The sequence below is a fragment of the Dendroctonus ponderosae genome, unplaced genomic scaffold (assembly GCF_020466585.1).
Source record: "Dendroctonus ponderosae isolate FM_Combo_2020 unplaced genomic scaffold, Dpon_F_20191213v2 Dpon_F_20191213_3, whole genome shotgun sequence".
In the NCBI taxonomy this organism is placed as follows: domain Eukaryota; kingdom Metazoa; phylum Arthropoda; class Insecta; order Coleoptera; family Curculionidae; genus Dendroctonus; species Dendroctonus ponderosae.
In genome coordinates, this window is record NW_026018508.1 from 4376840 (window position 1) to 4391221 (window position 14382).

The following is a 14382-nucleotide window of genomic DNA, read 5'->3' on the forward strand; positions in this document are numbered from 1 at the left end:
CTTCCTGTTTCTAATTAAACGTACTAAAATAGACCAACAATTTACCTGGAATGCGAAATAAAGTGCGCCACTAGTTTAAAAACACCGCTTTATAACATTCACAAAATGCGAAATGGAAAGCCACTTCATAAAATTCTAGAAATCTGCACATGCGAGCAGCATAAATGGTATCAAAGAAAAACTTCAACGCTGGTTGCCATCTACTTCTACAAACATGCTGTCCGGATCCAGACCGGTGAAATTCCCATAAACCCCATTTTTCCCCAAAAAAAACTCAACGCAATTTAGTGACTCAAATTTAGAAGCGGCAAGTCTGGATGTGGACCACATACAGCCTGAAGGGCGCTGAACAGCAAAAAATGGACTAGTCCTACGAATCCTGGCCTCAAAAAATCCCTATTATGAATCGTTTGGCAAAAATAATTTGTTTAGTGTGAAATTTGGAAAAACATCTTTAAATCCAAATGGAAGACCAGGACCACTTGCAATCTTTTAAGGCGCTATCCACAAAATAATAAATAAAATTCACATAGCTTTAGGCACTTGAGTCTGGATTCGGAGGTATTATTAACTTTAAAACCGCAAAAATTGAAATTTACAACAGAAAAACGGTAATAAAAAGAACAATTAAAATAGTATTTGCAGCAAAATACTCCTACTTTACGTGACCCTGACCATCAAAAATCGTTGGAAAAGGGAGCAAAAAAGTTAAATTTTGTAAATCTAAGCAATCGCCATTAAGAATACAAGAACCCTTTAGTTTCGAATGTAATTGGTAACAGAAAAACCCCAATGATTCTTAAAACATACCTTGCACGACAATAAATGTGTAGTTCACAAGAGAACGACATTATCTTGTGTCTCCCATTGAGAACTGCGAGTGAAAATAAAATAAAAAATTTCAAAAGCCCAATACAGAATCCAAAAACTCCCTCGTCGTAGAAATATTAAATGCAACAATATAATAAAAGACAAGGCAATAATATGGGACTAAAAGTTACTATACTACAACTTATATGGCAACCAGGGGCAAAGTAATGCCAAACTTACCAGAAGCTGCATTGTGCCACCTGAAAAGAAAAAAGAAAATGTCTTTAGTAGAGCAGAAAATCTGCCAAAAGCCACGTTATTGAAAATCAGCAAAACGAAAAAAGATAAATGAAAATAATCCGTAAAACTTCAGTTGCGTTTCCAAAAACTAAACTCAGTTCAAACTACAGGATTCATAGATAGAAATAATTCTTACCATCTTTCTGCAAACTGGTGCCTCCATCCTTCATGTTCTACATATTAGGTTATCCTCAAAAGCATACACTACACTTGATCACACAATGAAAATGAACAATGATGCAATTCCGATTATACATTTTCTTTAAGGGTAATTATTTAAGGTTCTTTAAGGATTCCATATTTTCCAGCTAAGAACGCGATTCACATGACACAAAGGGCTAGCGACCAATTTCGTTCATTGCCTGTAATAAACCGAATTTTCAGCCCCTTTTTCCAGAAAACTCGTGTGATATCGAAGTTTCACCGCAGTCCGTAGAAACCGAACTCCAGAACCAACATGATGCGATAACCATTTACTTGATCGCCCTTTGTATGAGTCATTGAATTGCTTACTTTGAAGTTCAATTTCCCTTTTTTTACTATTGATAATTTGGTAGAAAATACCTTTTCACACGGCAATATTCACAAAGACAAGTTTCACGTTCAATCTCGTTTGGAAAAATAACGTAAACAAACCCGCTTTCTCAGCCAAAGATAAACAAATCAGGCACATTATACCTCTCTTTATACTAAATTAAATGTTAGCTATCGAAGCATTTATTAATTTTTATACAATTTTGAGTAATTGGGGCTTGATATTTTGTGTAAAGGCTTGCTAACTGACTCACATTCAATTTATCAATGCTTCTTATCAATTTATCAATGCTCTACGGAATATCTAACTTGATTTCGACAGGTGCTCATCTATGAATCTTTCGGTAGATAAATTTCGGTCGATAAAACTTTGGACTTTTATAGCTTGACATGCAGTTAAAACAATAAATAAATGGCAGATCCACATTCCGTCCAGGTCATGATTTGGGAATGTTTCTCGTTTCTCGCACCAATAACAGGGCCGGAATAGTTAACTTGACTTCATATGAGCTCGCAGATCAGCTTTTTCTCGAATTTTCATGATTTTCTGAGCCTCAACAGATTGATATTTTGTCAAAAGGTTGACTAAAAGAATGATCATATTCTAGCCAAGCATTATTTATCAAGGCTCCTTGAGTGATATCATCAAGAGGGACGGAATACACATCTTGATTTTGAAGACTATTTGATTCGTTTTTTACGCGATTTTTATGAAAATTTCAAATTTAGATACTGGATGTGTTGAGTATAGTCCGCTGGAATGGCAGATCGAGATTCAAGCCGTATGCTGATTTGTAAATGCTTTCTTTTGCTCGCGGCATTAATACGAAGAAAAACTTAAGTGGATTTTGAAATATGCTGAAAATAGCTGAAAAAAACTAGTTTCTTTGCCGATGTGAATACATTGGCATTGCAAAGTGCAGGTATTGGAATCGCTAATTTAAGGCTGAACCCAGATGATGAGAGCTAATAGGCTCGAAACCGGTCCTGGGGTGCCTGAGGTTGGCGCATTTCGAAATCTGAATTTGCCTATTTTAAAAGCTTATATCGGCTCTGCTGATGCAGAAAGCTTTTCATTTTTTATAGTTTAACTACATTTTGTTTGACCCGCGCTCACAATTGATTCCCTTGCTAGTTTTTGTACAGGGTGGTCAATAATGTGAGAAAATCTCCTGACATTATAGTATAAACAAAAAATATTAAAAGCAGAGGAAGCCGATTTCGAAAGCAACTATATTGGACGTTAATAATTTACTTTTAAACTCCAATTAATGTGATAACACACAGCTATTGAGTGAACACTGGTCACTCAATACATCCGCATTTTTATATAAATTGTATTTAGTTTGAAAAGAAACTGTTTCTGAAAGTGTTCGATTTTTATACCTGCTTTCTTAGAACAATTGCTACCATCTTTCGACTAAAAGCTTTGTTGTAGAAGAAACTTTTGGGTTCGACCTAAAAGTTTTTCCGTTCTGCATTCTTCATAAACTTTAGTTTTAATCAGTTGAACAAGCAAACAAAAAAATAAACCAGGTTACGATCGACGTAAAAGCGACATTTTATAATGTGATAAAATTACATTTTCTTAAGCTACACTTGCCGAAAAAGATTTATATTTATCAGCTCTCATTGTTTCGACGATTCGAGCTTTTTTCTTCTAGGTTTGTCACTAATGATTAATAGAAATACCTTAATAACCATACGTGATTTAGATAACAAACCGAAAATATACTGGAATTATTTAAATTGCGAAATTAATTTGAACTTAATCAATCGTCAATGCAAATGCAAAAAATTGATCGATTTTTCGCTTCTATTTGCCTTCCTGTTTTCCATAAACGTTTTCTAATAAGCGCAATATTTTTCAGTTATGGATATTTATAAACTGGATTCTAGAATGTACTTCGTTATGCAAACCTGAATATGGTCCAAATCCGACTTGCTCGTTCGTTCCAGCACCGCCTGGAAAAACTCCTCCTTGCGCGAGACCAGGATTAACGTATTGCGAATATCCAGATCGTTATCCAAGGTGGGTTTCGGCATATTATGTTGCGTTCTGGGTACATTAATAAATAATTGCTTTGCAGCGAGCTGATCTTCCAACTGATCCAGAAATGGCAGTTTGACCATAAAAGCCTCATTATCAACGAAGCCAAAGAAGATTTTAATTCTGTTTACTTTCCACCACCTAGCACCGTTTATGGTCCTCCGGCTTTTGTTCCGAATTTAGTACAAAACAACGATGGCGGATATCACTATCCAGAACCTATTTATATTCCAAAACCTCCTCAAACATTTCCAGAACAAGGTAAGAAGCTTTTGTATTCACCCAACACATTTTTTAGGTAGCCGTTAGCTCAAAATAATAAAATTTGAGGAAACTTATCGATTTAACAAAAACTATCACGTCTAACGCCTAATTTTTACTGCAAAGTAAATAATTTTGCTGATAAAGGTTTGGTTTAAATTATCACACAATTGTATAAGTTTGGGATTAACAAAAGCAACTTTAAAATTAGAAACGATTTAATTAGTTTTTGGATATTGGAGATAAACCGAAAATTTGCCGGAAAATGGTTGTCGTTTTATCCTGGCTTACATGAATATTCATAAAGATAATGTTAAAGATACATTTCACGCAGGGACGTGTTTCGTAAAATTACCTGACCATTTCCAAATACAGTACTAATTTTGGTTAGCCGTAGTTAGATGCACTACTTTTGTACACCTCAGTACTTATGTATTTGCTGATTATGCTTTTATTGTTTACCTTCGCAGTTGTATGACTTAGCTTTATGATTCTGTTCGAGACCTTTGTCGTGGTCAGATCTTTGCATCAGTTGCTCTGAATAAATTGTCCTTTTTTTAAAAACAGTTTATTACGGTGTTGATACATAATTCCGTCCAATAAAACCTCATTGTWATRTATAGGAATATTTATTAAAATGTGTTTTTTWATCGATAACATASATTCCAATCTTGTTATGAGCTCTTGGACTGCGATGCCCAGAAGAGTAATAGACCGAAACATAAAGYGATCTGGCCGATCTTCAAAAAAGTATCCTTTAAAGCTTTGTTTATTTTTGGACTTATCGGGATGGACCATTTACCTTTTAGAATAGTTGCATTCCGCAATGCAATAGTTTTAATATTAATTAATACATTTGAAACTACTGAATGAGCGCGTCACACTATTTCGGAAATAACTCAATTCTCTTCATTCTTTAGGCTATTAATTAATTTTGTTTCAGGAGGATTTTATATTCCACCAAAGCCCATTCAACCTCATCTGCCCCAACACAACTTTTCCTTAGATTTCAATGGATACCCCGATTTCAATAAGGATGGCACGTTCCTAACTTACAAGTACAGCAGTAATTTTCCCCAGACCGGAGGAACGCAATACAATGCTAATTCTTATCAGTCGTCTCCGATTTTCGCTCCTCCTACATACACTCATATTAACGACATTTGGAAAAGGTAAACATTTGAATCAATAGATAATCGCCCCGCATAATACAAAATTACAAAACAATGTCGCTTTYAAAGAAARTTTATGATATAAAACAAAATTTAAAACMGTARGTACCTRTSTAAKTGGAAAAAAWTAACACTTTTCCCCCGTTCAAAKCAATTTTTWCTTGCTTTTTTCTWYTTATGAAAAATTTAAAATGTTYYYAAACCTATCTGCTATTYTTATAGATATTTAAGTTGTAAAATAACATRCAACCACTGGTATTGTCCATTAAAGGCCTTTAACTATTGAAARCAYATTCTRWWTACTMYATAATAAAATACAAAACTGGAACAAGTGATTCAWTTTAAAATGTATTGATYGAATGCTRCTACAAACACTCTAGAAAATGTTAAAGAATTCAATGTTGGAMAAATAATACAGTTTTAAACAGCTTATTTAACTCTGCGATTATTTTTTAGAAATGAAAGACTGAAACGATCTCTACGAAAAAAACGAACTCTAGATGGAACATCACATTATCTAGACAATCCGTTGTTAAACGGAACAGCTTTCGCTTCGGTTTTACGCCCTAAAAGGCAGTCTACTGTTACTGGACAGTCTCTCTGCCGAAGCAGATCTAGCTACATAATGCCGAAAGCCGCTCTTAATAGTAAAGGCAACTGGATGTACGTTGTGAATATGCCAGAAACTAATCAGCAATATACTCAGTTGGTGAAAAGCGAGATGTGTGCGTAAGTATGGTTTTTTTAACGTTTTTACTGATTTTATTTTAATAAATTAGGCTTTCAACTGACAAGCTATAAACAGACAAATAAATATATTGAGGCAGAATCTCGAAAATTAGGTATATTTTTACTTAATGCGCATTGATTAAATATATATTTATATTTCTTATTACTTGGTTATCAGTAAGTAACTTTCATATCCAATATGTTCCATTTTCCACTGAATATTCCAGTATCTCATTGTAATCTGCACCCTTGTTCACATATAAACTACTCAGAAAAATATGTGTTACACGGACTAATTTCCACTAATTTTGGAATTGGATACATTCCGCTGAGAGCAATTTGATCTCTCTTTGAAGCATTATTTAGTGTATCATTTTACGGCTAGTGCCTGTTTTTGGAAAAATTAGTGGTTCATATAAAGTTTCTACAAGGTGGCATATGAAACAATGCAAAATTGATGAAAGTTCCACATGCTCTCAGTTGGACAAAAAGACACTAAAAAGTTTTTATTTCAACACTGTAGACACTAAACGAGTGGTCGCAAAAAAATTAAACATTTTGGAGTTGTAGTGATACATTTTTTCTATCATATAAGTTGTTGAAAACTTAATATACTGGGTTGCATGAATTATCGAAATATTTGAAAGTGAATTTCACAGTTGTTGAAAGTCTGGTAGAATCACAGATTTACGGGGAAATTCCTATTTGAGTCATTTCTCATGCATTTCTTTGTATATCAAATTTCCGTCTTAGATTGTCTATGAACTTTTAGCTTCAAAGTGAGTTGTTAAAAAGCTATCGTTGCAAGACCAAAAAGTTGATTCTTGAGACCACCCTATAAATAGAAGACATGACCGAAAAAATCAGAAACTGTTTCGAGCTGTTTGGTTTATTTTTAAACTTTTGCCGTTAAGATTCAAACAACCTTTTTCTATCCAACTAGGGGCATTCCGAACTTTTAATTTTTCACCAATTTTTCATTTTTTATCTGCCACCCTGTAGAAAATTAATCTGAGATGTATGAATTTTACCAAAACATTGACGAGCAAAAAATGAAKGGACTACAAACACAAACAAAATAGCCKGACGCAATCAGAATTAATCCACTTCCAAAGTTAGAGAAAATTTAGCTGTGTAAAGTTGGTAAAGCGMTTCTACCATCGTCTTATTATTAAGTCMCTACGAACAATATAAAATAATYGCGTAAATATTGCMGTTGCAGGCTCCGAAAATTATTTTGTGCATTCATCATGATAGTTACTTWACTTAAAAAAAAATCGTAAAAACTCTGCATCTGCAAGTCCCAACTGTTCGAATACCCTTCAATATAACACATAACAAATAATACCTTTAATTCAATCATGTATCTTCAAAGTAAAATATCCAATTTCATTTATTTTCTAATTAACGGATCAATATGTTTTAAATATTGACAAGAATTTCTCAAAATAAATTTTTATGCAGAATTGTGAAATATTTTTTGCGCATTTTTTTCTTTTATATTAAAAAAAATACATTTTATTGAGTACCTTTCAATGACATGCGGTAGTAATTTATCTATTTATACCTACAACTATATCGGGTTGTTAAAAAATATATAATTGGCTAATTGAAACCAACTAGCAGAGAAATCCTATTTTCTTAGTTAATTCATGAATAATCGTCAAGGCAATACTGCTATTTTTCTAATAGATTTTGCGTAATAATAATTGTCCTGGCAGTTATAAAGAAAAATGTTAAAATTCTATATTAAAATTGTCCGCTTAACAGACACAGGCTTGTCACAAATGTTTTACTATAATTAAATATGTAAATTATAAAATACTAAAAGTAACAGGGTCGGAAATTATCCACCGTGTACGCTCATAAAAAGCATATCAAATCAGTTATAGATAACTGAATCTTATTATTCACACTACACATTATTGCCACATTTCATTTGAAAATCTTTATACTGGGTGGACCCTTTAACAGGAATAAATTCGCTACCGGGCAAACAAATCATTTCTCTGAAAACTCCCGAGACACGCTAACGTTTTAATGTTGCATTGCATGTGCGTGCAACCACTCTGCACATGTTTTTTGCCATGAAATGATGGAAAGAGGGAAACATGTATTTTGCCATTGTACTGATCAGGTTTTAATTTTTATGCTCCAGGGTTGCTGTTTCTGCTTATTCACATAAATATAACAAATATAACGCATAACCGTATAAAAATGGTACAATTACGGACACTTATTATATGTATTATACAAGTTTCAGTGGAAAAAAACTGTTATGCATTTGCATTTTACGCAGCCAAAATAGTTAATTGATGAAAAAAGTTGACTTAATTGCCATATACGAGTACTATAATTTGAAATAATAAATCATTATATCGACAATTCAAAAACTTCGACAAAAACTGAGAATGTTTATTTATAGATATACATAATAAATTATTACATAGGTATATCAGCCAGCAAATTGTCGCAAAAGTAGTCATAAATTTACATTTCTGTAAATGAATCCTGCAAAAAGTTACACGTTTCCAAAACAAGAAAATAATCCGACCAACGACAACCCGATCATTCTTAGTGGCTAAGTTTAGTTAGAACCTAGAACGTTTTAGTTTTTATTTAAATAATGTTTTCAGGAATAATTGTCATTTGAGTAACATAATAATACATTTTCTTCAACATGCATTGCTTCGGCTTTAAATTTTTTATCTGTTGTGGTACCAATGTACCTTGCTCTTTGAAAAACGACTAAGAAACTATTAAATTGCTGGTTTCTTGTCTTTCCTTTGTAAGAATTATCACATTCAAAATATTAATTAATTATGTGATAAACATCAGCTGATTTCACAGTTACAAAAACGATGAAATAGTTTAAATCAATGAACAATAAATTGTAGACACCATTAAAAAGCTAAATGTCTTTAACATTTAATTGCATTATAAGTTAGTCGATTAAAATCCGAGATTTGGCTTGTGCTTTTCGAAACATCCTTCTGCTAAAAGACTTTATAAACTTCCTACACGTATTAAGATATAAAACTGATATAATAATTACGATCTTCCCCATCAAGTATATGAGATACGAATTCACTTTTTCTACTTGAATTCCAACGATTTAAATATTTGTTTAATCTTGTTGATACTATTTTGTGGCTCTAATCAAGTTCTTTGTTTCAGTGACACCAATTGCAACGGTTTGTGCCAACTACCACAAGGCTATTCATCAAAGTGTGAACAAAAATATGTTCAAAAACGACTTATTGCCCTCGAAGGAAATGGAAGCGACCTGTACAGTGATACCTTTTGGTTTCCCAGTTGCTGTATATGCACCATTTCGAATAACTAGGTGTGAGGAATGATTTTACATAAAGCACTACTCCGTTTTACTCTAACTTTGCATCAAATGGAATATACTTAATTTATTATACACAGAAGTAATAGCCTGCTTTTTTCGTGTACTTAAGACCAGTTAAACAAACTTTCACCAGAAATGCATCGAGCAAATTGAAGCAATAAAAACATAAAATTGATACAATTTATCAAATGCTGATGGATTGGTTCTTGATGAAAAATTACTTTGAATTTCAACGTTCATTATCGTTACAACATAATAGATATGCCTGAATGAAGCCGGCCTTGCATTGTTGCTGTAATGCGTATCACTGCCTAAGGTCCTAGTCTCTAGAAATTAATCAATTGTCATAAAACAATTATAGCCTAATAAAATATTGCTAGATCATTTCCAAATAGGCAAAAATGATCCAGTGAAAATGATATACCTAGACTTATTTCAGTATGTATTTCAAAGAAAATATAAGAATATTTATGTTTGTCACTATAATGTTTTATATTTTTGTACCTGTAGTTTATAGGAAATAAAAAAGACAGCACTGTACATGTTGCCATGTATTTATATAATTGACACATTTAACTAAATATTAGATTGCTATGAAAGCTAAGTGCATAACTTTTTGTACATTGTTAAATATTGAGGTTTACTGATAATTATTGTGATTGTTACTAAGCATAGATAAAATAAAATAGCTTTGTAATGGCTAGGTTAAACAACGAAATATAACTTTTAAGTTTTTTTACAGCAACTAGTGGGTTACGATTGGCGACTATGAAATCCAAAAGAAAATAATAAAAATACTCTAAAACAATTCAAGCATTTTATAATTCAACATGTGGATACTCTCAAAGTGTATTATTTCCGTTAAACCTAACTTGTCTATTCATCTATATCTAATTGGAAAAAATTAAGCTCTATATTTTGCAGTCTAAAAGACGCCTTTTAAATAAATTTAATGTCATTACTCAATTTATACCAGATGTTAATATTTTCGGGTGCAACTATTTTAAGTGAAAACAACAAAATTAAAAATGATTCTCATATAAAAAACGTCCATAAATCCTCGAACTACAAAGTTTCAATGTTATTTCTTCAAGCACGCCAAATTAATTTAATGCAAGTGTATTCCTTTTCGTTCTATATTTTTTGCCCAACATTGACACAGGAATCCATTCAATCTTTCGATCCAATTAACTATAACAATAACAATTTAAATTTGCCAGCTGCGAAAATATCCATATCCAATTATGACAATTTTAAAAATTATAACACATTGAGAATCGAATCTAACACCACGGTTTATAGGAGCAAAATCTCATTAATAGTAGAGTGAGCAATTAATGTATTGCTCATCAATTTCTATACACAATGGTGATGTGCGCCTACACAAGAATAGGGAAAATATTATAGAAACGATATCTGTCTTCTTTATAGACTTTATTTAATTACATCAACATACACTAGGATTTCTTCTACAACAGAAATATAATTGTAGACTTATCACTTTCATCATAAAATACCGCTTTATATCAGCTTCAAGCATATCACCATCTTAGTAAAGGACAAAGAAACTAAATTTATGGCAAGTTAAGAGTAACTACTATTTTGTTCATAATAAACTTGGTCCCAGTTCACATCTGGAAATAGTTGATATTTATACAGATAATTTCCGATTAATGTGCCTAATTTCACCTCGGATAATTTCATTAAAATATTGAGATAAAATATATTTACTTGTAAGTTCACCATATCGCCAAATTGAAGACAAGAATCTATTTCTCTCCGAAAAACTCTATAAGCTTTGAAATAGAGACAAATAGCTGCAGACATTTTATGACTTAAATTTGAAAAACCGCTATTCGCTTCGAAAAAAATATCAATTTATTAAAACTTTTCCTCGTTAGTCTCATTCACAAAAAAAGCCTGTTAAATCAAACCGATGTAAAAAACGTAAATGAAACTTAACAATAAACAGAAAAGTAGTAAACATTAAAAGCACAACAATAATAATTTTTGATTAAAAACCGGCAACTTTTCATGATCTTTTTCAGAATATTTTTAACCAACTGAGTTCTAAAAGATTGATAACGATGAAGAAAACATGCCAGTATTCGTATAACTTCAAGAAATTCGTAATAAACTTCAAGAAACTATTGACTGCTGAATGAAGGACTTTTTTAAGAACTAATACAGTGTGTCTGTGTATAAAAAATAATAATGTGTGAAAATCACATTTTCTTGATCCTCAGGTGGAAAGTACAGTTTCGCCACTGTTTTCGATAGCGAAATAATCACTTCTACTTTTACAATGACATGACAATAACAATGACAATTTACCTTTCCGCCCATTATTCATAGTATATTACGGTACAAGGTGCAAAAAACTGCATGTAAACTTCAAGCAGAAGCGGAACTTCTGCTTTTATTGATCCTCGGTGGAAACTAGCCCGGAAAAGTATAAGGTTTTGAAAATGTTGTCAAAACAGTCAGTGACAAACAGACAAGCAGTCAGCGTGCGTGGCGAAAGTTATTAGTTTCCACACGGGATGAAGAAAATTTAATTTAATAATAGGCGTAAAAGTCAATTGTCATTGTCATGTCATTGTAATGAGTAAAAGATATTTTTTCGCTATCGAAAACAGTGGCGAAACTGTGTACTGTCCACTTGGGCATCAAAAAAATTAAATTTTTGTCATCCCGTGTCACATAAGTGACAACAACAGAGAATTTGAAAATACTATAGACTGATATAAGCAGAGCAACGGTGCAAAACATTATATTAAGCCATTGTGGTTTTACAAATATTTATGGGTCGATCTTAAAAGGTTTTATTACTTGAAACTGTCCAATTAATGACATTTTCAGAACGATTTTTTTACACCAGCAAATATTTTTATTATACCCGGAATCGAATTTTGATAGTGAACGCATTTACTATTTTGATTTGAACACGTAAACTTTTAAAATTCTTTCATGCGAGTAGGAAATCTGACAGATTTTGTATAGAGATTGTCAGATTGTTTTATGTAACATAGAAATGTTTATTTGGCCTTAAATAAATAATTTAATTTCGAGGAAAAATGTATCATTAAAAAAGTTTTGGATCGTTATTGCTACCTAAATACTAAACAAGGTTCACAACTTACTCAAAATCAAGTAAGAATTCGAAACTGTAGTAGTACACAGAGCGTTTATCGGAAATGACAAAGTTCAATTAGTTTCACAAGTTCGAGATTTTAACAAAGTATTGTCTTGAGATGCATTCGGGTATGCATCAGATCACTACAATCCATATTTTAAATATATTTTTGAAAAATGTTAAATTTTCTATGTAGATAAATCGGTTTGCACACCATCTGATTTAAGATTAATTTTTCAATAAATGAAACCTTTTTTCTTGACAATAACTATGTCTTTAGGTATACTAAAGTATACTAAAAATATACTTTGTCAAACTTAATATATATTTCGAACATATACAGATCAACTTGATGATCTACTGAAGCTGAATCACTTAATATTTAATCAAAACGTGTTTCAATTACGAAACCAATAATTATTCTACCCTCCTTCAATTGACAGGCTGAACCTGTAGGATCCACACATGAATGTACCAAACCAATTATGATCTAAACTTTATATTAATACACAGTAACAATTCTCTGACAAAACTACATGTTAAAATCACAAGGCTAACATCAGATTAATAATACCCTTTATAAATATTCTACAACATTGATAAATACATTCTGATTTCCTTAAGGGGTTGGTAGGAAGTTTACAACAAAGCTAAAAATATGTTGCTGATGTTACGTGAGTTATTATACAGTTTTATGATATAATGTTATGTGGGAATAAAAAATATATACATACCTAAAAAAAATATGCAGAATTGTGAAATATTTCCCAAAGAGTTACAGTACGCAGACTGCTATTTTAAACGCACATTATTGACAATCATTCATATCATTTAGGAATAACCATCAAAGTCAAAGGCATTGACATTTTAACATATTCTGCAAAATATTCAAACATGCAGAAAACATTTATTTCTTTCCCAATTTTAATTCAAATTTATCCCCATATTGGCGCCATTCTATAATTACAAAATATATTTCTTACCCCAAAATATTCATTCCGCATATAAAAAAATTAAGTAGAACTTCACTACTGGATGTTTTAATATTGTTGCCGACGTGTGATATCATAAAAGATATCGCTAAATGGGACAAGATATCCTGATTCTATATCTTGGAAAACAAGCATGTTTGGAGTCCTGTTCATTTATAATATCTATAATAAATCTGAACATTCTTGTTCATTTATTCTCGTTCATATATTTTTTTAATTTATCACTCTCAATTAAGTAAAACATTTTCCCAATAAATTGCCATAGTTATTTGGGATACAATTTGATCAGTTTAAACATATGTGTGATATTTTGACGCAAATTTCCGCAATGTTTTGGCCCTTTTTTCATTATAAGTTTTTTATAACTCATTTACAAAGTGCACGCCTATCATAGAAGATCAGTTTGAAAAATAAAAGATACAATTCTTAACTAAAGTTTTTCTATCTTTATGAATAAACTTGAAAACAAGGCCTGTGTTAACGAATTAAATGTATCTGATGATAATTGACCAAATACTAAACAAAGCGCATAAAGTGCAATCCGCAGTACGTGTAAAATTGACCGAAGATCAATCGATCGCAACTTAATGCAATAAAAAATAGAAAATTTATCAGATCTCCAATTATAACCGTAAGCTTATGATAATAATCGAACTAATAAACTCTAACCTACATGGGTAATAAAGGGTAAACGTATGGTAACCATATAATAAAGAAGACTTAGATAGACCCATCCTTTCATAAAAAAATAATATTCCGCCAACATGTTTGTATTTCCACCACCGACGCACAATGTCACATTTTGGTTTATTTTGTTTTAAAATCAAACAACTTTTGATCTAATTAATGAATCCTGATTTTTTTAGAAATGAAGCCAATGTAAACAGGAATCTTCCAGGAAATGGAGCCATTTAAAGACATAGATCAGGAAAAATTGGCAAAGTTGATAAATGTTGCAAATATCTAATAAGACATACTTTATCTTAATGAATATTATATATTCATAGTTTGTAAACCTAATACATTTGCAATATACTAGATTT

The 14382-nt window shown here is 31.7% G+C and overlaps 2 protein-coding genes across 2 annotated transcripts in view; both read left to right on the plus strand.

Annotated features, from left to right (window-relative positions):
• Positions 1–3515: 3515 nt before the first annotated feature.
• On the plus strand, positions 3516–10019 carry LOC109540360 (protein spaetzle 5; the record flags this gene model as incomplete). The annotated part of the gene is given in 5 exon segments (XM_019908714.2): positions 3516–3676; positions 3735–3955; positions 4899–5127; positions 5584–5856; positions 9034–10019. Coding segments are annotated over 5 exon segments (1053 nt in total), but the record flags the coding sequence as incomplete, so codon positions are not given.
• A 3993-nt stretch (positions 10020–14012) lies between these two features.
• The window catches only part of LOC109540364 (endocuticle structural glycoprotein SgAbd-2), a 1714-nt gene continuing 1344 nt past the window's right edge, over positions 14013–14382 (plus strand). The window contains exon 1 of the mRNA XM_048664705.1: positions 14013–14026. Coding sequence (XP_048520662.1) covers positions 14013–14026 — 14 coding nt within the window. The remainder of the gene's footprint in view (positions 14027–14382) is intronic.